The following is a 25,968-nucleotide window of genomic DNA, read 5'->3' on the forward strand; positions in this document are numbered from 1 at the left end:
GGCGCTGTTTCCTCTTTGCTCCTGGCTCTCTCTCAACATAGTGGATTTGTGCTGGGTCCTCAGTGGTGCTCAGCTTTGGGTCTCTGCTATTAGTGGTTGGCCAGGCAAGAACCCAAGATCCTGAACTATTTTAAAACCAAGAGAGACATAGCTGAGTTACAAAGAACTAAAGTGAGCCTTGCCTTTGCTTTCAGCAGAATTAGTTACCCTAGAAAGTTCTGGCTGCACAAGCAGCCAGAGTTCCCTCTGTGGCCTTAATGGTGGTTTATTCTGGAGGTGGGGAACTGCCCTGTAAAAATCACCTCCCGGTGAAAAGGGCCGCTGGGGAGAAGAGCATCGGAGCCCTTGACAGGGCACGGAGTCTGCTGCATTGAGGAGGAAGTGAAGCCTGACCTTCTTGGGAGCAGAAAGGAAGCTTCTCTCCTCAGTGAGGGCAATCCTGAAGCCTCCGCTGCCATTCTCGGTCACTCCTGTAGGGAATGGATCCCAAGCCGCTGAAAGAAACAAGCCTTTCACCAGTTGCTGTAGAAAAGGAAACAGCTTCGTTCCTCCCTCCAGCCCTCCTGCCTGCCGCGTCCCACCTCCCACCCTACCTCCGCCCCCATCTTCAGTTGCTTTCATGGAAAGCCCGAGTTCTAAATGTGTTAATCAAACAACACCTTGACATTTTCCAGATGTGTAGCCCGACATCTGAGCTGGCCGGTGACTTTGCAGCTGGGTTGAGGGGAGTACTGTTAACAGGGCAGGCTGTGGTCCTGGGGAGACTCTGTTATGTTATAAATGGACCACCTTCCTTCAACAGAAGCTTGAGCCAAGACACAGTTTGTTACCAACGAAGGGAATTTCCAGAAGTATTTGCATCCCATTGTCAAGCCTGTATCTGTACCAGAAGCCAGAGAGAACAGCAGGATGGTGAGGCCTTGGAAGGTGTCAAAAAGAAAGGCTGGGCCCTATGGGAGCAGAACCGTCTTTTCAGTGCTGTCCCAGTCCTACTTGGCTGTAATGTGTCATGGCAGGAGGTCCAGGAGCTGTTGTTAGTGTTCACTCCCTTTATCAGGGGTCATAGCATTAACCCTTGAGCCCACCTGCTCTAAATTTAGCCTGCACCTGCCCAGGAGTGCTTAGGGGCTTTAAGTCTGGTCTATTTCCATCAACCAGGAAGGGGTCGTTCTTAGGGAGTGAGGAGGCTTCTGGCTTCCCACAGTCCGCATAGGCCCCTGGTCCTCCAGGCCGGAAGAAGCTCTGCGAGGGACGGAAGAGGAAAGGCTGCCTGGGACTGGGACTGGAATGTGGCCCAGGGTGATAGCCTCTCCCCTCTGCTTCCTGGCCCAGAGGCCTGAGGCCGAACCACGGAAGGAAGCAAGGCGCTCTCAGATATTTTCCATTCTCTGTTCCCTCACAACGGTGGGTGGAAGGGGCCTCCTCAGAGTCGCCGCACCTTCTCCGGCCTGCCCGGAGCCTGCCATCTCGGGCCCGAGAGCTGCAGGCCAGCTGCTGAGGAACTCAGGTGCTCTCAGCTTTCTCCATCAACTCTTTCTAGCCAGCCCAGTTTATGCCATGGAACAGAGCTGGGACTTTCTTTCCAGTTAGCACATCCTCCACCTTGTACTTTTTGCTATCTTTATGGGAGGTGGAACTCACTCCCTCTAAGGTCATAGGCTCCTTGCTACTGAGTAGGGACCGCCTCAGAGCTCAGGGACCCCTCACCGTGGCCCTGGCCCAGGCCTTGCCACTCTGCATGTAGGTACTCAAGGCATGCTTATCCTTTTGCCCTGTGACCTCTCTCTGCCCCAGATCTCCAGCCCGTAGCTCCATTCCAGTCCCTCCAAGTCGGATCAAGTTTAGGAGACTCATGGGGGCATCTTGGAGGTGTCCGGGCAGGATCTATTAGCCAGGATGCATCCCCTCCTTCCATTTACCTTTGTGACAGAAACCACAGCCAGGAAGTGTGGTCCCATAAGAAGCATTCTAGAGGGTTCCACCACACGGACCACAGAACCAATTCTCTGCCGCGAACAGCAGTCATGTCCTGTGTAATCAGAACTCGACTTAGGCAAGAGAGAGAGGTTAAGAAGGGAAAAAACGGAGATGTTCTCTGGTTGCACAGCTATGCGGAAGTTATATTTTATCGCCACGCCTCTGTTCCTAGGCCAAGAATGAGTTTGTATTTTTGGTGAAACTTAAAAATAACTGGATTAAAGGATCAGGTCACCTATTATCTGGGGAAGAGTGTTTCTAATTTGACTATCATGGCCTTAGTAGGAAGTAAGCTGGGTTATTCAGAGGAGAAAGCTGGTGGGGCAGCGGGCTCCTGATGTGTGAGTGATTTGGGTCACACCATGCATTTAGGCTGGGAGCCCTGAGGTCACAGCTGGTAACAGGCGGTTTCAAGGGGTAACAGCCTCAGGGTGGTGGGGAGGTCGGTTCGGAAGCTGTGAACCAACCAGCATTGAAAGCGCAGTGGAAGCTTCAGCTTCTTACTTGCCCCTGTAGCAGAGGATACCTTCCTGCTGTCCCCCTGGGCCCAGCCAGATCCGCTAAGGAAAACGTACCTCCTGCAGGTTCTTTCTGCTCACGACGTGCCCAGCTGCAGGCCCAGGCGCCCTGAGAAGTAAGAGCACACTGCCTTCCATCACCCAGCACGCCAGGTGTCAGGACCCTGCTGTGTTTTGTGTGCAGATTAAAAACAGTCTTCTAGAATCTTAGCTGTGCTGTTGACGAGTCACAGCTCTAATGCATGGTGACCGTGGCAATGCCTGGGACGTGGGATCTGGATCTTTTGCCCCTGGGTTGTTGCTGGAGGAAGCAGAGGATGCTCCTTCAGAGGCCAGCCAGCTGGAAAGGTAAAATCCCCAGACTGAGCAGGAAGTCAGCACCCTCATTTCTAACTGGAGGGCCCTATGGGGAGAGCAGAAGAGAGCAGACTCCAGGAAGTCCATCTCTGTTTGGTTCTGGATAAAGAGGAGAGTGGGGTCTCTGACTTCTGGAGCCAAATCGTGAGTCTTTCATCACTTCTAGAGGTACAAGGGTGCAAAATGTCGACCGGAAAGCCAAGGAAATACTCTTTAGTAAAAACTACCCACCCTTCTGAACATAATATCCCTAGTCAGTTTGGAAGCCTGCTGTCACGGAGGACACTTTCTGAGGTATCCAGAGAGAAATGTGAAGATCCAGCCTTCAGATCCTGGCTGTGCCACTTTCTAGTCAGGTGATCTCAGGAAAAATCTTTTAGTTTCTCTAAACCTCTTATTCTGAAGTTCTAAAATGAAAGTAGAAAACTCTGCTTTTCCTGCACACCAAAGGGCCCTGTTACCAGGACCAGCTGAGAGTGTGTGTACACATGCCCTGTGAACATGGCGTGTCCACAGCGGAAGAGGGTGTGGTTCTCGACTGTCTGTTCAACTGCATCCTCAGACTCGGACTTTCAGAGACAGGAGACGACTATTTTATAATTATTTTATGCAGTTACTCTGATTATGGCAGCAGCAGGTGCATCTTCTAATTGTGCTCAGCTTTAGTTAAAATGAACATTTGAGGACCTGAGGTAGGAAAAGATTGAGAGGTTAGAGGCGCCTTAGGTCTGACTTTTAGCCTTGCCTGGGCCTTTCTCCTTGAAATGCCTCATGCTGATTCTTCTTAAAATCAAAGCTTCATCACCTCCCCTCCCCAACCCCCGTCCTCCTCTAAGAAAGTCAACCAGCTCCCAGAGAGAATTTAGTATTGGTCATTTACACTTTAGTCTAAAATTGCTTAATAATAAGGAACATTTACACTAAACACTCTGCAGTTTACATAATATTTTTTTAAAAATTTATTTATTTATTTTGAGAGAGAGAGAAGAGAGTATGTGCGCACGAGGTTGGGGGACAGAAGGAGGGGAGAGAGACAATCTCAAGCAGACTCCCTGCCCAACACAGGCTTGATCTCGTAGCCCTGAGACCATGAGCTGAGCCGGAATCAAGTGGGAAGCTTAACCGACTGAGCCACCCAGTTCCCCCTTACATAGTGCTTTTAAACAACATTATCTAATCAAATTCCCAAAACAGATTTGAGAGATCTTGTTATGAGTCCTGCTTACAAAGGAGTTCTGTTCTTCCAAGAAGATTCCCATGATTGTCTTACGTAGGGTCTGGCAGAACTTTCACAGGAGACGCGGGGCCCCTGTGTTGTAAATTAACCATATAATTTGCTTTGCGTAACTATTAAACACATTTTTGTAAGTAGTGGCAGCTTGAGACGCTACCTGGCTACCAGGTTATAATAAAAGCCGGTCTTGAACCAAGTCCTGGCACTCATACAGACGTTTATTAAGTAAACATTTGTGGGGTGCCTGGGTAGCTCAGTGGGTTAAAGCCTCTGCCTTCGGCTCAGGTCATGATCCCAGCGTCCTGGGATCGAGCCCCGCATCAGGCTCTCTTCTTGGCAGGGAGCCTGCTTCCCCCTCTCTCTCTGCCTGCCTCCCTGCCTACTTGTGATCTCTGTGTGTCAAAAAAAATTAAAAAAAAAAAAAAAAAGAAAGAAAGAAAAAATAAACATTTGTAAAAGTAGGCATAAAACCTCCTGTCATCAACCTCAAAGAAACCTCTGCTCTGGAAGATTCTAGACGCTCCCAACTCCACTTGGCATGGAGATAGATGGAGCAGTTTCACAAAGGCAGGATTCCCTTACTATGTAGTAGTTCAACAACCAGAGTCCTCTGAGCCGAAGGTGGGGGTGGGGGTGGGGAGGGCTGTTCCTTTTCAGGCTCCAAGCACCTTCCCAAAGGTATAAAGCCCCAATGCTCACTCTGTCCCTAAATCCTATTCAGGAAAGGCCAGAGAACATCTCGAATCCGCAAATCTGACCACCACCAATCTCACCAATTTCTTTTTTTTTTTTTTTTTTTTTTTTTAAATTTTATTTGACAGAGATTACAAGTAGGCAGAGAGGCAGGCAGAGAGAGAAAGGAGGAAGCAGGCTCCCTGCTGAACAGAGAGTCCGATGCCGGGCTCGATCCCAGGACCCTGGGATCATGACCTGAGCCGAAGGCAGAGGCTTTAACCCACTGAGCCACCCAGGTGCCCCCAATCTCACCAATTTCTAACGTTTATTATGCTAATTGACAACCCGGTAATTTCACTGATGAAAACTTATTTCTCACCTTAACTGTGCCAATTAGCAAAGCCTCAGGGGGCCCTGGTAGCTGAACTACCCAGGAAGGAAGCCACCTGCGGACCCTGGAATTTCTGATTAGATCCTGGTTGACCACTCTTAGAGGGTTATATTCCCAGTTAGGACAGCTGTCTGCCCCGGAATAGGATTTAAACTGATTCAGACACACACGGCTGTATCATATGGTCTCTGTGCACATATTTTAAAATAAATAGTAGACATCCTGACTGGCCGTTAGCTATTGCAGGAAGCCTGGAGGCTGGCAGGTAACATGTGTTGTGCTGTTAGGGCTCCACCTGGAGGGTTAGCAGGGGGAATCCAAGGATTTCCCTTGGGTCTCTTAGCACCCTTTCAAAATCCGGTTTGGTGCTCCTTTATTTTATTTTATTTTATTTTTTTAAGTAAGCTCTATGTCTAATGTGGGGCAGAACTCATGTCCCCCAGGTCCCACGATCAATAGTCCTATGCTCTACTATTGAGCCAGCCAGGTGCCCCTGATGGGTGTGTGTGTGTGTGTGTGTATATTTTTAAGATTTTATTTATTTATTTGATAGAGGGAAAACAGACAAGCAGAGGGAGAGAGGGAGCAGCAGATAGAGGGAGAGGAAGAAGCAGGCTCTTGGCTGAGCCGGGAGCCCAAGGCGGGGTTCAATTCCAGGACCCTGGGATCACAACCCGAGCCAAAGGCAGACGCTTAACCAACGGAGCCACCCAGGTGCATTGGGGCACAGTTTATTTTGAGGACTTTCCAGTTCATTTAATGAATGCATTTTATCTGAATCTGGAATCAGGTTCATCTTCTCTGAGGCATGGAGAAAATTCTAGTCTTTCTAATCTTCAAAGGGAGCAATGAGCATTTGTTGGTTTCAGCAAAACATCATTTAATGACACCAAGCCCAGATTCCTGCCAAATTTGTGCTGTGGACTTTCTAGCCCACTTCCATTTATCTGGGCTACTTATTGGTGGCTTTGATTGCATCAGGCCATCTTGCAGGAAGGTAGATGCATCCCGTTGAGAACACAACTCAGGAGTTTGCTCTTTGTTACGACTGTTGCCCGACTTCATAAAAACTCAGGACCTCTGATGCATGGTGGTGAACCAGGAACGAGCGTTGTCTCTTTCATTACTTCTACCCTGATTTGGGTGTAGAGCTGCTACTACCTGACGTAGATGGAACTGAGTATCAAGAAAAATTTACTGAATTTGTGGAAAGAAGTGGGAGGACCCCCCTTGTAACTAATAAGAAGCAGAGAAGGCCATTTCCTGTTTACACCCTCCAGTGTCTCCATGTTTTAAACAAATGTATTAGAACAGAATTGTCTCAGATTACACTGGGACTCCAAACTCTGGCTTTTAGCCAGTAATTAGCATTTTTAAAGCTACATCATAGAAGGCATTCAAGGAACGAGACTCCTCTTATCTGACTCAAAGCTAATGGTAGTGGTGTTGGACGCAGCGAAAAGGTATTGTCAGATGCTATTCTCAGAGTTAAAATTTTGAATTGGAACACTTGCTACTTCAGAAAATAGGCCTTGGAAAGACTTGGTATAATTTTCAAGTTCTAAAAGAGAAAAAAAAGCTGACAGGGCATCGGCTTGGCATGGTCCAACATTTGACCTGAAGCAACAGGAGAAAGACATGAGGTGCTCTTAGGCCGTGCTGTGGAACTGGGCTCAGGACCTCTTGTCTCTGTGATTAGCAACAGATCACCCTTCCCTCCTCCTGACCAGAGTAAATAAACTCCAAAATAGACTTATGGCTTCCTAGGAAGTCCAATTTTTGTTAAGAAAGAAGTGTTGTCTCCTGGAGCTTATGGTTGCTGCTGATCTCATTATGACCTTGCAGAATAAGCCTCCTGCTTGTTTAATGAATGTTTAATCAATAGATGAATGACTAAATGAAGTGTAGAATGAATTATTTGCCTTTTAGCTTCCTTTACTGTTACACTGCCCTCTTTTCCTCTTATGTCAACTAAAGTATTTTATGTTTTAGGAGGGCGGTGGTTTTCAACCATAATACAGTTCTAATAGCTTCCTACCATTTTCCTACCCTTTTTCCACCCCCAAAACCAAAAAGCATATAAGAAAAGCTCTACTTAGTCCCATAAAGAATGTTAGCAGTAAGTCACTGGGCAAATGACACCGGGGCAGGAGGGTCACAGATCATCGGATTCTCACTGTAGCAGTGCCTTGTATCTCTTTTTGTTGGTCTGTTTATTCCAGTAATAGCTTTCCATGGAGTGGGCTGATTTTGACCTAGGTTTATTTGAAATTGAATGGCAGCCAGTAAGTTTCAGGCATTCATATTTTCTGTAATTCTTAATGACCTAGAAGTCACTGGCAATTGCCTTACCAAAAGAGAGTCTAGTTAACGTTTTTTTTTTTTTAAAGATTTTATTTATTTATTTGACAGAGATCACAAGTAGACAGAGAGGCAGGCAGAGAGAGAGAGAGAGAGAGAGAGGGAAGCAGGCTCCCTGCTGAGCAGAGAGCCCGATGCGGGACTCGATCCCAGGACCCTGAGATCATGACCTGAGCTGAAGGCAGCAGCTTAACCCACTGAGCCACCCAGGCGCCCTAGTTAACATTTTTAAAAGGCAATAAAAACATCTTTGACACGGCTCTTGAGTTCATTCCAAAGATAAAAGAACCCCTAGTTAATGATGGTAAAAAAATAAAATAAAGGTATTAGCATTATAAATATTAATGGTATTAAATACCAGAGTTGGACAAAGACCAGAGCTAGACTGGAAGATCATCTAAGACCAGAAGGTGTTGACAAAGGAATAGTTGTTGTTGCCTGTGACTGAAGAAGGCACATAAATTACCTGATTGGATTAAATCTGACGGAGAATGTAAAAAATGCAGAATGAGGGAAACCCCAGTTCATGGAGAACCATGAGACTTTTTCAGCATTCTGACAGCAGTGCAGAGCACATAGGGTGAGTCCCCATATTGTTCTAGGTCTCATGAAGAAATCCATAATTATGCACTTTCCTTAGAAGGACTCTGAAATGAATCCCCTGGGAGTCCTCCAAAAGTGATGTTTTAGCATTATGTTCTAAGATTTTAAAATCGTTTACAGCGGACATAAATGAAAATGATGCCACCTTGCAGTTTTGCATGGAAGTATGCCACTAAGGCAGCATGAACTTGAGAGAGGAAGACAAACTTGACCAGGTGTCCATGAGATCCTTGAGGAACACTCCCTCATTAATGTCACAATTTACCACTGAATTATCTAAGATATACCAGAGTCCTTAGGTGTGAAAAAAAATCATCCTAGAATTTGGAAATTAATTTTATTAATGCCAAATGACAAAATTGCATGGGATTGGCAATTAGTGACCAAGTGGGATTTATCTCAAAACATTAAGAAGATGTGGTTTTTCTTATTGAATGATAAGAGTGGAGCTAACACAGACAAAGCATTTTAGGAACCAGGGAGGAGCCTCGGGCCACTAACTTTTCAAAGCAAAATTACTCAGTCCTTAACTAAGGAACTGTTTTGATGTAGTCCCAGAGAATAGAACTGTGCAAGCAGTGGCTTTGGTTATGGTGTTTATAGCGCACATGCTGAATTAAGAGCCATAGCAATGGGGCACTGAAGTTGTTAAGAGGCTTTGGAAGGGATTTACCCTTTTCCAGTATTTTATCTTGGAAAAATTCTCCAAGAAGCTTCTTGTCTCCAGAATTAACTGTATTACACCTGGCAGAGACTCATGTTTTCAAGAAGAATTGCTCATGCAAGGGGACCATCTTATTATAGTTGGGGACACACAAATAGTCCTATTACATTTCTGCCCCATTGCTATGGCTATGGTATATAATCTCTTCTACTTCAGAAGATATCTGAACAGTGTCTTCAAATGATCTGAATCTTCATTTACATTGAAATTTTAAAATGGGGTTAACATCTATGGAACGTTCTCCGGAGACCCAGTGAGCAAAACAGAATCTGTAACCTGGAGAGGTTTAGGTACCAATCACCACAACAAAGTAAGTATGTGAAGAATTACTAGAAGGAATTTCTCTGTTCCAGAGACCTTGTCATGTTTCAATTTTCCTTCCTGTCAGTTACCAACTAATTTCTCAAGGCTTCACCTCCATAAGAGATTTAGTATCTAACTCTGCCTTTCCTCCTCTCTTTATTCCAGAAGCCTCCCCAGCTCTCTGAGGATGATATCCGGCTAAAAAACCAGAGAGACAACTGCAGCAGGGCCAACCCCTTGGAGCCTGCAACCAGCTCCCTTCCCCCAGATCACAAAAACATGGAAATTGAGGTCTCCGTCGCAGAATGTAAAAGTGTTCCCGGGACCGCGTCTACCCCACATTCCATGGACCACGCCTCTCCTTTCTACTCACCCCCCCACAACGGCCTCCTCAGTGATCACCATGAAGCTCTGGATAATGATGTGGCCAGAGAGATCCGCTATCTAGACGAGGTGCTGGAAGCCAGCTGCTGTGACTCTGCTGTGGACGGAACTTACAACGGTATCTCGTCCCCGGAGCCCGGAGCAGCCATCGTGGTGGGCGGCACAAGCCCACCTGCCCACGCAGCCATCCAGCCGGAGCCCACCGAGAGGGCAGCTGGCAGACAGGCCCCTCCCCACACTGAGCTCAGCACCAGCTACTCTGACGCCATGGCAGAGGGTGGAAAAGCCAACGGCCACTCCCCTGCCCAGCCCCGAGACCTGCAGGGGGACAGCCCCCAGGCCCCCGCGAGCCCCGGCTCCTCCAGCAGCTCGCGGTGCTCGGGCCGTGATGGGGAGCTCACGCTCACCACGCTGAAGAAGGAGGCCAAGTTTGAGCTGCGCGCCTTCCACGAGGACAAGAAGCCCTCCAGGCTCTTTGAGGACGATGAGAATGAAAAGGAGCAGTACTGTGTCAGGAAAGTGAGACCTTCGGAAGAGATGCTGGAGCTGGAAAAGGAAAGGAGAGAGCTCATCCGGAGCCAGGCGGTGAAGAAGAATCCCGGCATCGCGGCCAAATGGTGGAATCCTCCCCAGGAGAAGACCATCGAGGAGCAGCTGGATGAGGAGCATCTGGAGTCGCACAAGAAGTACAAAGAACGCAAGGAGAGAAGGGCTCAGCAGGAGCTGCTGCTCACGCAGCAGCAGCTCCCCCCACCGCAGCCCTGCGTGGCCCCCGCCCCCTCCCGCGAGCACGCCAGCGCCCCCGACCATGCCAAGGAGGACATCGTCACCGAGCAGATAGACTTCTCTGCTGCTCGCAAGCAGTTCCAGCTCATGGAGAGCTCCAGGCAAACGGTGGCCAAGGGCCAGAGTACCCCCAGGCTCTTCTCTATCAAGCCCTTTTACAGGCCTTTGGGGTCAGTCAACTCAGACAAGCCCCTGACCATCTCGAGACCAGCTTCCATCGGGGAACCGCTGGAAGATGGAGGTGCACCAGCAGCCAAGGGGCAGAAAGCCAGCTGTGCCCTGGACAGCCAGTCTTTGGGGGGAAGCCAGGGCAGCACAGCTCCTCAGGGGAAAGAAGGGCCCTACAGTGAGCCTTCCAAACGCGGGCCCTTATCCAAACTGTGGGCAGAGGATGGGGAGTTTACCAGTGCCCGGGCTGTCCTCACTGTGGTCAAGGATGAGGACCCCGGGATCTTGGATCAGTTTTCCAAGTCAGTCAATGTTTCTCTCACCCAAGAGGAGCTTGACTCTGGTTTGGATGAATTGTCGGTGAGGTCCCAGGATACCACTGTCCTGGAGACCCTGTCCAATGATTTTAGCATGGACAACATCAGTGACAGCGGGGCGTCCAATGAGACCACCAACGCCCTCCAGGAGAACTCACTGGCCGATTTTTCTCTGCCCCAGACTCCACAAACTGACAACCCTTCAGAGGGCCGGGGAGAAGGCGTCTCCAAGTCGTTTAGTGATCACGGTTTCTATTCCCCTTCGTCTACACTGGGAGACTCGCCATCAGTGGATGATCCCTTGGAATATCAGGCTGGTCTCCTGGTGCAGAATGCCATTCAACAAGCCATAGCTGAGCAAGTGGATAGAGCTGTGTCCGAAACCAGCAAGGGTGGGACAGAGCAGCAGGGACCTGGGGCAACTCTAGAAGAAGCCGGAACTGGGGCTCCCGGCTCAGAGAAGTCTCAGAGCATGTTTGAGCCACCCCAGGTGTCCTCTCCCGTTCAAGAGAAAAGGGAGGTGTTACCAAAGATTCTGCCTGCCGAAGACCGGGCGCTCAGGGAAAGGGGGCCTTCCCAGTCGCCGCCGGCAGTGCAGCCCAGTGGCCCGGTGAACATGGAGGAGACCAGACCGGAGGGGAGCTACTTCAGCAAGTACTCGGAGGCAGCTGAGCTGAGAAGCACAGCCTCGCTCCTGGCCACTCAGGAGTCCGATGTGATGGTTGGGCCCTTCAAGCTGAGGTCCAGGAAGCAGCGGACTTTGTCCATGATCGAGGAAGAGATCAGAGCAGCCCAGGAGAGGGAAGAGGAGCTGAAGAGGCAGAGGCAAGTCTTGCAGAACACCCAGAGCCCCCGGGCAAAGAACGCCCCGTCGCTGCCCGCCCGGACATCGTGCTACAAAACCGCGCCAGGTAAGCAAAGCGCGCGCCAGACACAGATGCTGCGCACAAAGGTTGATTTCAGCTTATGTGTTTCTTGTGGAGCTTCCTGTGTGTGTGGCTAGAATTCATGTTTGGGGTGGGGCGGGGGGGGGTGCGACGCGAGGGTTTTAGCATCCAGGGACAGGCAACTGAAGTGAGAATGTCCCCAAGAAGAACTCTGAACCTGGATGGCGTGCCATTTCCCTGAGGGTGCAATTGCTTCTTTCTCATTGTTCTGCTCTGAGTTTGCTTTAGTAGAGAATTATTCTCTTTTATTGGAGAGGGCTGCCTCTGGCTGAGGGAGGGGCCGTGTGTGGCACAGACCCCGGCGGAGCAAGCCTGTGTCGGGGCCGGCTTGGAGTCAGTAGCCTGACCCTTGGTCTCTGTGGTTAAATCAAACCCATGTGATTTGGGGGATGTGCTCTGCTAACCCCTTCCAAACCAGGTCCCTTCCTAGCAATGACAGTCATGACCCTGTGTTACAGACTGACCCATAGCAGATGTTTTTGTCTTTCTTCTGTATGATTGGATTTGTCTTCCTTTTAGTCACCACAATGCAGTTGCTTTGGAATCAGGGGTGGTCTCATTCATTCTTGGCCTGTCTTTACCACATTTGGAGAGATGGAGTTACCCTGAAGGTCTTTCGTCCCTTCCCATTGCCTGGGCTGTCCCTTTCTTGAATGCTTCGTATAAATGGTTGATGTTATTTAATTATGGTGGTAATTCATGTTGCCGCCATTGTGAATTAACAGTGTGACCAGTTGTTTTTATTTCCCATTTGGATATGATGGCAGTCAGAGCACCACACATCCTAGTGCGGGAAAATGCTGCTCGAAGTGTGGTCTGGGCTAGTCCATAAACTGCTTGTAACCAGTCCACACTGAGAATCAGACCAGACAGGGAGAGCGAGCGTTTGACCATTCTTGGTGCAATTTGATATTGTCCTCAAATCCAAGCACGGAATTCTGTGTTTTTTAAAAGTATTGGTTCATGACAGACTGAGGGGGAAACTTCTTTCACTGGAGACCATCTGAAAAGCATTACTGTAACATATACTTGCTGGCATTTGACTTGGTTTATCCAGATCCTAGTCCCATCTTGACACGTGGCTTCCATCAAATCTACAGTGACTCAAGGTAACTCTTTCGGTTATTAATTTTTAGCTTTGAAATAATCTCAACCTAAAGGAAAGTTTCCAAGTATAGTACAAATATGTTTTATTCTGAACCATTCGAGAGAGTAAATTGCCAACACTGATGCTCCATCACGCCCAATTTTTTTTTTTAAGATTTTATTTATTCATTTTACAGACAGAGATCACAAGCAGGCAGAGAGGCAGGCAGAGAGAGAGGAGGAAGCAGTCTCCCTGCTGAGCAGAGAGCCGGACGTGGGGCTCGATCCCAGGACCCTGGGACCATGACCCGAGCCGAAGGCAGAGGCTTTAACCCACTGAGCCACCCAGGCGCCCCCATCATGCCCAATTTTGTAGAATGTCCCTCAGTGTGGGTTTGTCTATGCTTTCACATGGGTACCTTCAGGTAATGCATATTTGGTAGGAATACCACAAGAATGATGCTATATTCTTCTCACTGTATCCAATCAGGTGTCCCTTACAGGGACAGATACTGACTTTTTTCACATGATAGTAATTTTGATCACTTGTTTGTGGGAGTGTCTGACAGGCTTCTGCAGTAAAATTACTATGTCCTTTGTAATTAATAAATATTCTGTGGGGAGTTACTTTGGTACTGTGAAATCTTTATCCCACTCCTTATCAGACTTTATTCATTTATCTATTTATGTCAACGTGGTCATATGGATTCCTATTATATTCTGTGGGTTAGAATCCATTTCTATGATTTTTATTCTTAATTTGTTTAGATATAACTTATGGGAGCTCTTTCAAGCTAACTTCAGCATCCTTTTGACATGTCCTCATTATTCTCTGGGCGTGTCCTTGCTTTCTGATTCCACAGATGTTCCAGTCTCATCTTATACTTTCCTAACCCTGAAATCAGCCATTTCTTCAAACAGCACTAATTCCTTTTTAGTGGAGAATGGAATTTAGAAACCAAAATCTGGGAGCTTGGTGTGCTCATTGTGATTGGATCGTCACTGCTCCCAGGCACTCCCAACAAGCAGAATTAGAGAATATACACAGATTCCATCTGTCTGTCTATCTGTCCACCTACCTGCCTACCTACCTGTTTTGAAAACCATGAGCTCACCTTGATACCTTTAATTCTAATTTAATACCACGGCATTCATATTCTCCATATTTGTAACCTCCTTTTGACAACAAAATACCTGGTTCTTGCTACCCTCAGTATATTTATTATTTCATCAGTCCCTTCCTCACCTTATGTAACCAATCTCCTATTTTCCTTACCCACCTTAGGCTCCAATACCATATGCCCAATACCAATACCCACCTACCCTGCTGTAAACTCCAGCACACCATTCTGAGTCACTGTGACTCCTCCCACCCCCACTGCAGACACCATCTTGCTGAGCCCTCCCCAGTGGCTTTTGGACTAAATTGTTCATGAAGAAAAGAAAGGGAAGAGAAAGAGGAAAAGCATGGTGACTTTCTTGATACAGTTTTTAATTTCTGTAGGTCACAGGGCAACGGCCAGCTGAGTGAGGCAAAGAAAACTTTCAAGGGCATTTGTGTGTGTGTGCATGTGTGCGCACGTGCGCTTAATAGGGACTGGTTGGCTTTCCCCAAAGATCCTTAGTTGTCAAGTTCAATTTAAATTTTTGTGGGCTAGCCTGGCACAGAGGTGCTAGTGAGCATTCTATATAGTATCCTAGAAAAAGTTTTCATACCACTTGAATACAGCCCAGTCTGAGGAGCCTACTTCACAAGTTAATGATGCTGAAGGGCCACATAAGAACTTAAAGTCTGGCGAAGGAATGTTCTTCAAGCATCTGAGCAATTTCTCTCACATGGAAGGTAGATGCTCACACGGCTCTCCTATCATTTATAGCTGATTTTACCTGCCTAAGCCCCCCTTTACATTATTTGATTATAAAACCTTCCTTAAAGTGCATGTGCTCAGTGAGTATTTTCAGTTTTCTTTACCTCTTAATTGAACCTCCTGCTGTATTGCTCCCCTCCTTTATTTCTAGTATGTGAAAAAATAAAATATTTCAACACTTTCCTCTGTTCCCTGACCTGCTGTGGTCTCTTGGGCTTCCCCACCAGGCTTAAAATAAGATAAGGTTCTGTGTTTGCCCTCAGCATCCCAGCAGCCCAGGGCTGATTTTCCCAGCACATCCCTCTATGCTCATGCTAATATCCTCCCCCATCTCTCCTCCCGGAGGATTGATTCTACATGATGATTCATCCAGGCAAGTCTGTGTACTGCAATGGTCTAACTGTTGCACTGAACGTAGTCATGATAATGACGCGTGTGCACCTCATTCCTTCATGTTTATCTCTAAGTAGGTGGCAGGCCTTGCCAGAATTACAACATAGATTGAAAAAAAAAAAAAAAAACCTGAATACAAAATGTAATTTTCTTTCTATCTGTGCCTGGAAATGTTTGGAGTAGTGCTTGGCTAGCCAGCCTCCCAAGTTTATGATCAGGGAGGAGGCTGACACATCCCTGTGAGCTGCCAAACTAGACGATTCATAGCCAGGGTTGAAACCGCTGGTTCCAACTTTGGTCTCGTGCATGGAGATGATGCTACGTTCCTACTGCGTTACTCTGCATCTGCCATCGGAAGAGGTGATTCAGCTGGTTTGTTGCATGACTCAGCTTGACGATTCAATATTAGGTGATGAAAAATACAATTTTTAACTTTCCTCTGGTGGAGATCATGCTGGAAACAAGCTGGAATCCTAAAACCTAAGGGAAGTAGAATCCACTGAGAGCCAGGATGTCATCGGGAAAAGCAAATCCGCTGATTCCCCCCAACCATTCCCCAGGTGTTGAAAAGATAACTTGTTTTTGCTGTTAGTTTCCTTGCCTTTCAGAGGTGGAGAAGATTTTTTTTTTTAAGATTTTATTTATTTATTTGACACAGAGAGAGAAAGCACAAGTAGGCAGAGAGGCAGGTGGTGGGGGAGGGGGAAGCAGGCTCCCTGCTGAGCAAAGACCCCGATGTGGGGCTTGATCCTAGGACTCTGAGATCATGACCTGAGCTGAAGGCAGAGGCCCAATCCACTGAGCCACCCAGGAGCCCTGAGAAGATATTTTTATTTTTATTTATTTTTTTTGAAAGATTTTATTTATTTATTTGACAGAGATCACAAGCAGGCAGAGAGGCAGGCAGAGAGAGAGAGAGAGAGAGAGAGAGAGAGGAGGAAGCAGGCTCCCCGCTGAGCAGAGAGCCCGACGCGGGGCTGGATCCCAGGACCCTGGGATCATGACCTGAGCCGAAGGCAGAGGCCCCAACCCACTGAGCCACCCAGGTGCCCCCCGAGAAGATATTTTTAAAAAGATATTGTCATTCTCAAAGGCAAATGATTAGTAAAATTATTTTGGAAATTTTATCTTGTTGGCTCTTACGTGATTTTAAAGGAAGACGTTTCACTTAAATAGGGTCTATGTGACTTTTGCTCATACAGAGGTGAGTAAGGCAGATGCAGTTCCTGCCTTCAGGGAACTTACAGTTCAATGAGAGGAAACAACATCAGACAAAGATGGCAGTTTCATGGTAGAGACACATGAAAACCTATAGGAGCCCATATCAAGGGAGATCACCTCACTAAGGGTATAAGAGAAGTCTTCCTTTCTTAGGAAGCTACTATCCAAGCTTTGAACTGAAGGGTAGAAAGAAGTTGGGTTTAGGGTTGGGGGGCAGTTGTTCCAGTAAAAAGGAAGAGCACCTAAGGAGGCCCAAAAGGAAGAGAGAGCTGGTATGCTTGAGGTACTTAAGTAAGGTTAGGATGGGTTAAAGGAAGAGATTTAAAACAAAATGAAAGAAAGTTGGTTTGGAGCCAGACAGTGAAGAGCTGCTTTAATGAGTCCATTCCACCAGCTTTTATTAAGCTCTTCCTGTGTACAAGAACTTCTGAAGGCCTATTGCCATCTTGACAAAGGCTGTGTGTTGTGTGAGAGGCCATATTCCCAAGAGTGAACACATGTGTGCCTTCTGTTGACAGTACTCAAAATTGGAGAAGAAAGGAAGCATTCCAGCAGGTGCCTTAGCCTAACTTGAAGGAGCAGCCTACAGCACTGCTGCAGATACCCTTGACGATCAAGTTTGGGAGGAAAACCCAAACTTTTTGTCGAAGTTACGATTTGGATCTTTTCAAATGTCTTTCAGATTGAGGCTGTCAACAGACGGTTCTCACTTTAGTGCCTGTTGTCTATTAATAGATATCCTGGTTTCACTTCCAAGTTCTAAGCATGACAGAGAAACCCAGCTAGTTAGGTGATGATGAATTTAGTTTTTTAAAATAGTTTCTGTTTTCGTGCCAGATGTTGAACTGGTCTACCACATCAAATAATTTGCTCAGTGGGACAGTATGGGGAGTGGGAAAGCAGAAGGTGTGGATATTGAGTTTTATTACTTGGAGTGTCTATTCATGTCTTTTAATATGTGGAAAGATATGATAGTTATGCATCTTATAAAGATAAAATTTCACGGAGTTTCAACTTCGACTGCCAGTTTGAATTAAGATTGTGCATGTGGTGACCTTTACATTATTATAAAGATCAGTGATTGGGTCTTTTTTCTTTCCCCTTCATTATCTTCAAATATTACAAAGTCCTAGACAGAAAAAAAAAATATTTATGTCAGCACAGTACTCATGAAGGAGAGCTTGATGGCTTTTTCCATGCAAAATTAGAATGGATGAGACCAAGTCTCACTTCAGATGCCCTCCTTGCTCCACAGTAGAAGACCTTGTATTAGCAACTGGTGGAAACATTCTGTCACAGACGCAAGTGAGAGAGGGCTCTCCTTCCAGGGTATCCGCTGTCTCCCTTTCCTACAGGCAGCCACAGATTGTACAAACTACAGGGGTCCAGCTGGCCTTGTGAAAGTACTAAGGCTTAATGTGGAACATCTTGCAGAGCATTATGCCTATGACTACCACATTTCCTGAACATTCTCTGGTGACACAAGCCTAATCATGGTACCATGGGTTACCAAGACCTTAAAGAGTGTACTATATGAGTTATTTCACACACATTTTTCTGTTTTTTTCATTTGCTCATTTAATCTGCCCATCAGTCTTTTAAGATGTCATAACGAATTATCCAAGTCCTTGAGGCCAGATATATTCAGTTTTCCTGATTTCAGAAAAGCCACGAAGTGTATAAACTCTTATTTAGAAAAGCAATACAAGGCCTATACTGTTACTTAACCCACCCGGGATGGGGTCTGGAAGCAACACCCTATCAACGAATTAGATTTCTACTATAAAACTTAGGAAGAGTTAGTTACATTAAGTGGGATAAATAAAGCCTAAGAAGAGCCTCATGCTGGATCTTGTCAGGTTTTGTTGTCAAATAGGGTATATCTTGGTTTTCAGAGCTTTGTGTGGATTTTGAAACCACACATAAGGGATCATGGACCTATAATATTATTCCCTTTTCAAGGAATTAATACCAGAGTCCAGAGAGATTAAGACCTGCCTGAGGTCACTTAACCAGGAAGTGACAGAGCCACTTTCAAACCCGGGCTCATTTGATTCCAAAGTCCGTATTCTTTCTATACCCTTTCTTGTCCTCTGCAGAACCTGCCCCTCTGCTCTAGAGATCTACAAGCTGTCTAGTAGTAACAGCTCCCCTCTCCAGCCAACAGTGATTGAGCTCAATCTCCTCCCACCCTCTCCCAGTCTCAGGCCTGACCCCTGCATTGTCTTGGGTGCCTCCTGCCCCCTGCTTTTTGGAACCACTATAGCTCTGAAATCCTTTGCTCACTGTGGTCTGGGTGAATGAGTTTGCTCCCAGAGGACATGAGACAGTGCTGCCCTAGTGATCCCAGTGGTTCCAGACCTTAATTCCAGTGCTCCAAATTACAATAGGCAAAATTGCTGGTGCTGTCCAAAGATCTGAGCCGATGGCAGAAGGGACGAGCGTAGTCTGTGTCAGCTGTCTAGCCTGATGGCACCCATGAGTTCTTTCTGAATGTTCGTTCCCCAGAAAGAAACACAGTCACTCACTCTCGGAGCAGGCTCATTCCCTGAAGCCATTGGAAGGATTGGGTACTCAAACAAGGAATCAATTTCTTAGTTTGAGGACGAGCAGGAATAAGTGTTCGTTCCATTAACCAAACATGTTTGGTAGAGTGGGACCAAAGGCAACTGTGTTCACTGGTGGTCATTGAGCACCGTGACTGCTTTCTGTTGTTCCTGTTTGCTCAAGTTTGATCCTTCTCCCTTGGACCAGAATCTCCCTGTGTTTTAGTTTATCTGAACCCAGCAAATACGTTCATTTTTTAAAAATATTTTTATAAATGAGTTAGTTAATTAGAGTGCCCTGGTAGGGGGAAGGGCGGAGGGAGAATCTCAGGCAGACTCCATGCTAAGTGCAGAGCCCATCATGAGGCTGATCTCTTGACCCTGAGATCATGATCTGAGCTGAAATCAAGAGTCAGACATTTCACCGACTGAGCCAAGCCAAGTGCCCCAACTACGTTCATTTTAAAAAATGCATGCCATTTGGGAAGGAATGGTCAAGAAAAGGTTAGATTGAAGGAGTGTTTGGCAAGGGGTGAGCGTATGTGAAGATGGGAGGGCTTTTCAAATGATAGAATTCAGAGTTCTTTTTTGGACATTCTCCTCCAAGGTTTGAAAAGGACAGCTGCCATGGTTAACATGTCAGCCTCGCTCCTGAGAAGATAGGGACCTCCCGTCTTCCTTCCATGCAACGTCTATGGGGTATATCTTCTGGCAAGAAGAACTTTGGAAAAGGCACTACATTCCATGGGTTTAGTTCCCTTCTGTAAGCAAGTTCTTCTGTCACTGCTCCTTGTGCTGGTCTTCTGACATATTCAGTGTGCTTGGGTTGCCTTCCAGTGGGGCTCTAGCCTTTCTGGGGCCACCTCATAGTGTCCTTGCTCCTTACCCTTGACCCCTATGTGTGGCTACTCCATGTTCCAAGTTGGACCGGCTTCCGAAAAATCCAACTCCATCGCCTGCCAAAAAAGATGTCATCTTAAGCTGAGAAAGAAAAGATGAATCAAAGGACCTAATTCTTATAAGATCCCTGCCCTACCTCCGGTAAGAAATATGAGCTAATCAAAGCCAGGCGTGGGAGCAGGATGTCCCCTGTGATTGCTGGAGTCTGGTCAGGATATGACTACGTCTCTTACTAGCCATCGTGACCTGCTGTTACTTCCCTCAGGAGATTGGCATTTCAGACCTATTTGATCTTTGAAGCTACTACTTCAGGGGTGGGCTAACTAGGGGCGGTGGTGGGGAGTGTGTAAGACATGGCCATTCAGGCACCAAGGAGTACATCCTGTATTTCATGTTGTGATATTTTATTTCTCATGGCTTTTCCCTATAAACTTCAAAAGTTTCCCAAAACCTGTCTGAGTCTGACCTCACAGGTATTTCCAGCCTGTCTTTAGTTCTCAAATATAAATTCGTGCCTTCTATTAAAAAAAAACTATAGTTAAGGGAAATTAGGTGCCTACATGTGACCGTCACGGCTCTGGACTTGTGTCTGCAGTTCAAATCCTGACTCCCCTGCTTGCTAACTGTGTGACCGACTTACTTCACCTCTGTAAACTCCCGTTTCCTCACCAGTAAATGGGAATAAGATAGTACCAACCTCATCAATAGGTTAGAACTGTGCCCAGGACACAGAAGTCTCCCCAGAAGAATTAACTGTTTTGTGCTTATTATAGTTATGGTTATGTTTTGAGAAAAGACCTCAAAAACCTTACAGAATTACTTTCGAGGTTGCTCTTCTGTAGCTACTGTGAACCTAAAATAAAAGTCAAAACGTGCATTATAAAATCTCTTTCTACTCCTAGCTGGTGCATTTTCATGTTTACTTCATTACAATGAAAGTCTCACAGAATCTCAGTTCAGGAATTAGTTTTCCACAGTTAGCTGTGATTTCAAAAAACAAAGTGTGTTAGAGGACAATCAGATTGCAAGTCCATAAAATTGTTTCCTTTTTTCTTTCCCTCTTTTTTTGGGGGTGGGGTGGGGTGGTAATCATCACATCACATAGTCGGACCCACCATGTTGGTGGAAATGCGTTTAACGAAAAGGTCTTGATGGGAGAATTGGTACTTGCCGTGATTTTCATTCTTCCTATTTTAACTAAACTTTTTGCTTTTTTGGTTGTACACTCTGCTTCCCCTAGAGAAGCAGAGCTCTTTCCTTCTAGAGGTTTCACCTTCTAGTCCTGTTCATAGGGGATGACCCAATATCATTCAACAACTCATCCAACACCCCGACCTTTAAGGAATAATACTTGTTAATTTATCAGACTTGTTTCACCCGGCAGGGCTGTATTTCTCATCCGAGCTAGGCTGACCACGTGAAGATTCATGTCATTGCATTTTCCCACCCCTGCGGGCCTTCAAAAAAAGAGATGAAAGGACCAGGGACCAGTCCTTGGTGTGTGGGTCACAGCTGGCCCCCACCAGCACCTGGGCCCTGGATCTGACAGGCGGGATATTCCATTTTACTGGGAGGAAGTGAAATTGAAAATACAAGTCTGAGCTAATTTCTTTCTGGGGACTTGTGAGTCGACTGTCTTAGATGTTTCAATCTTATCCCCATGCTGCGTGAAGAAAGGAGGTCATTGAAGGAGGCCTGGCCAAGGCATGGCATCTGGTGGGCGTCTTTGTTCAGTTTGGTTTGGTTTTTAAGTAAGAGTGGGTGATGGCTTTTTCTTTTCTTTTGAGAAATGTAGAAACAAAGGGTCTTTGATTTAAGAACTCCAACACCATAGACATGGAATATAATAATCCCTCAAATCATAGTGTTTGGCCAAAATAATTTTCTAAACTTTTGAAACCCATATTCTTGGCCTGTTAGAAGTTAGCCTTGTCCCTACAGAAGGAGGGTCTGGGCTGTCAGCAGTGGTGACAGCTGTGTGTTCTGAGGACATGCAGCCCTTGCTCCAGTTCCTGGTTCCTCTGTCTGCCGCCCCCCCCCCCCCCCGGGGCAACATAGCCTGTCACAAATGCCCAAGGGAAATCCTTCTTGCCTGGAAAATCCAGAAGTGCAGCCAAGGCATGGCTTTCTCTCTCTCTACCAGAAACTGGCTTAATGATTTATAATAATAGTTATCTATAATAATAGTTTCTTTATAAAACAGAAATGGAAAAATTTCACAGATTCATGTTTTTTAGTTTTCCACTCATGATGGGACACAACATTTACTAATTTATTTACTAATTTGGAGTGAGATGCCCTATAGTCCACCTCTCAGACCTACAGCCTGTGAGGGTCACTGTCACAGATGTGAGCTGTGCTGATCTGAGGCTCCCGGGAAGCGTCAGCTCATCAGTGAGATGCAAAGGCGTGTGGATTGCCTCGTGCATGAAGTTAAAGTAGTTAAGTAGTTAAGTAGTTTAAGTAGTTAAAGCAGGCAGCTTTATCTACTTTACTCAGCATGGCTAACAATATTTAAAGGAATTTTTTTCTGCTTTCTTTTATATTTTTAAATTAATTCATGCTTATTGTAGACAAAAACTGGCTCATAATCCATCCTAGTTAGGATTTCTGCCTAGTTTTCTGCATGCACATACGTACATGGAAGATAATATTGGGTTTATATTTTTATGAATTTCCTATCGCTGCTGAGACAAATCACCACAAATGCAGGGGCTTTAAGCAACACAAATTTATTATCTTACAGTTCTGAGGTCAGAAGTTGACAGTGTATCAGCTGTGGATTGAATTGAGTTCCCCCCAAAATTCATAGGTTGACCCCTAACCCGCAGTGGAGATGAGCACTTTGTGAGAGGTAATTCATGTTAGATGAAGTCAGGAGGGTGCGGCCCTCAGGATGGAATTAGTGCCCTCCTAGGAAGACACCAGAGAGCCAGCTCTCTCTCTGTCTCGGCCATGGGAGGACACAGTGAGATGTGGCCATCTGCAAAATAGGAGAACAGTTCTCACCCGAACCCAACCATGCTGCCACCCTGATTTTAGACGTCCAGCCTCTAGAACTGTGAAAAAATAAATTGCCGGGGCGCCTGGGTGGCTCAGTGGGTTAAGCCGCTGCCTTCAGCTCAGGTCATGATCTCAGGGTCCTGGGATCGAGTCCCACATCGGGCTCTCTGCTCAGCAAGAAGCCTGCTTCCCTCCCTCTCTCTCTCTCTCTGCCTGCCTCTCCGTCTACTTGTGATCTCTCTCTGTCAAATAAATAAATAAATAATCTTAAAAAAATAAAATAAAATAAATTGCCATTGGGTAAGCCACGCCGTTCATGGTACTTTGATATGGCTCCTCAAGCAGACTGAGACAGTGTTTGTCGGGGCTAAAACCAGTGTGTTAAAAGGGCTGTGATCCTTCTAGGGACTCTTCTGGGCTCCTTCCCTTTTCCCTTTTCCACTTCGAGAGGCTGCCTGCATTTCTTGGCTCATAGCCCCTTCCTCCATCTTCACAACCAGCAGCATAGTGCCTTCAAGTCTCTCTTTCTCTCTCTGACCCTCCTACTTCCTTCTTAGTAGGTAGGACCCATGTAGTTACATCAAGCCCAACCAGGTAATACAGCATCGTCTACCCTACTCAGAGCACTTACCTTCATCACACCTGCAAAGTCCTTTTGCCATGAAGGCAACATCTTGGCAGGTCTTAGGGATTAGGATGTGGCCTCTTTGTGGAGGCTATCATTTTGCTACCACAGGACTGTTCATCTTACTCAGAGAACAGCTTTACCAGATGTCACACATGCACTTTTGCTTTCTTTCACACGGCTGGTAAGTCGCAAACCAGGATTTGAACCCTGGCAGTTGTCTCTAGACCCTGTACTCTTAAAGCCCTGATATATATCTGCTTTTGCAATCTGTTTTTTTTTTTTCCTTTAAGTATTTTTAGTGTTTTCCCATGACCTTAACTATTCCTCTGAATTTGGGGAGAGACTAAAACATGATTTGTGATAACTAAATACTACCTCATTATCTGAGTAAGTCAAAACTAATTTAACCAGTCTCCTACGTCCAGATGTCTTTGTTGTTTCCACATGTGTCGTTATATATGATGGTAAAAATGCTTGTACATAAGCTTCGTACCTCTACTTAATTATTAGCTGAACTTGTGTGAGCCCATTAAGGTAACTGGCATACACCAGAGAACACTATTTCACAAACTGTTTTCCTTGAGATATTAATAGGGATTTTATGAAATGAGGTTCCCTCATTAAATTAATTTGAGAAATACTACACACCCATCCTTGAATTAGTGATTCATGATCACAGCTGCACTAAAACCTTGGAGAAGTCCCCTGGTAAAGAAATCCATCTCATTTTATTTTTAAAGCTTTCTTTAACCAAGTGTTTACCAATGACTGTTTGTTAGCAGCTGGTATGACTTTTTGCAAAGTTAAGCCAACAGGACACAATTTTAGAAAGACCTCTGGAATCATGCCACCCAAGTGAAGTTGCTTACCTTCAACATCTTTAAGAGCTTATAAAGTCTAAAATTACTCTCGATGAGTATTAACCCAAAGAATATAAAAACCCAATTCAAAAAGATATATGCAACATTTTTACAGCATTTTTTAAAGATTTTATTTATTTATTTGACACAGAGAGAAATCACAAGTAGGCAGAGAGGCAGGCGGAGGGAGAGGGAGAAGCAGGCTCCCTGCTGAGCAGAGAGCCCAACACAGGGCTTGATCCCAGGACCCTGAGATCATTACCTGAGCCAAAGGCAGAGGCTTAACCCACTGAGCCACCCAGGCACCTCCAGCATTTTTTACAATATGTTTATTGCAGCATTATTTACAATAGCTAAACTATGGAAGTAAGTAATCCAAGTGTCCACTGATAGATTAATAAAGAAGACATTGTATATATATATATTACACACACACACATATATACACAGTTATATACACGCATCTATGGTGGAATATTACTCAGCCATCAAAAAGGTGAAATATTGACATTTGCAACAACATGGATGGATCTAGAAGATATAATGCTAAGTGAAATAAGTCAGGCAGAGGAAGACAAATGCTGTGTGAGTTCACTCCTATGTGGAATTTAAGGAACAAAACAAAGGAACAAAGAAAATAAGAACCAAAGAGACTCTTAACCTATATAAAGAACAAACCGATGGTCACCAGAGGAGAGGTGGGGGGGGGGAATGGGCTTGAAACAGGTGATGGGGATTAAGAGTATACTTATCATGATGAGCACTGAGTAACGTATAGAATTGTTGAATCGCAATATTGTACACCTGAAATGAATATAACACTGTGTGTACACTAAATTGGAATTTTAAAAAATACACTAAAAAATAACTAATAAGTAAATAAAGTTACTCTAGATGGAATAGTTTGAACAAAATAAAAAATGAAGGGGAGTTGAAAATGTCTCCTACCCTCCACCGAGAATTCCTGCCTAGTTTTATTCTGTTGGTTCCTTATGTCAGATGCCGTAGAACTCATGTTGCACCTGCTCGCTGCTCTGTAAATGTCAGGGACCAGCCTTTGGCCAAGACCAACACAGGTGTGCCCCAACATCTGCGTGATGCTTTCTGTTCATGCTGTTTCACAGGGACAGTGATGGGTGTCCTTCAAGAGAGCTAGTTTGTAGAGTATGCAGTCCAGATGAGGAGCTAGACAGCAGGACGTCTGCCATTGAAAACAGAGGCCCCTTTCAGCTACCATCAACTAGTCGGTCATTCACTAAGTGAATAAACACATGAGAGCAAGTTTTGATGGAGCAAATGGGGATGGAACATGTTGGCACTGGGAGGTGCTGTGTGCGATATGCACCGATGAGCACCAAAGTTAACCATCACTGTTCTGGAATTGTAATGGGTTGCGTCTTCTGGGCCAAGGAATTTCCAGGGGCCTTGCAGGGCCATGGGCAAAGGTGAGACGGACTTCCCAGGTCTGTGGCACAGACCATTTTGCATCACATCCATGTGATGATCCCGAGACCCCACCAATGGTGGTGTGTGCAGTGTCCACTGCTGGGGGAAGAGAATTAGAAACTTCTTCACGCATCCTCGTCGAGAGGACTGTTGGCTACAATCTTGGGCCCTCCGAGGAAGAGGTTGGGTATGGAGCAGATGCCCCTCCAGCTGTTTGACCATCTGTGTGATTGCTGAGACCGCACAGTGCGTAGTTTGAACTGTACTGGGTC

The 25,968-nt window shown here is 45.9% G+C and overlaps 1 protein-coding gene across 3 annotated transcripts in view; it reads left to right on the forward strand.

The window, feature by feature from the left end:
- PALM2AKAP2 (PALM2 and AKAP2 fusion) overlaps nt 1-25,968 on the forward strand; it is a 503,483-nt gene that overhangs the window by 460,046 nt on the left and 17,469 nt on the right. For all 3 annotated transcript variants that reach the window (XM_047700792.1, XM_047700794.1, XM_047700795.1), the window contains one exon: nt 9,309-11,709. In XM_047700792.1, coding sequence (XP_047556748.1) covers nt 9,309-11,709 — 2,401 coding nt within the window. The remainder of the gene's footprint in view (nt 1-9,308; nt 11,710-25,968) is intronic.

This window comes from Lutra lutra, chromosome 13 (assembly GCF_902655055.1).
Source record: "Lutra lutra chromosome 13, mLutLut1.2, whole genome shotgun sequence".
Lineage (NCBI taxonomy): Eukaryota > Metazoa > Chordata > Mammalia > Carnivora > Mustelidae > Lutra > Lutra lutra.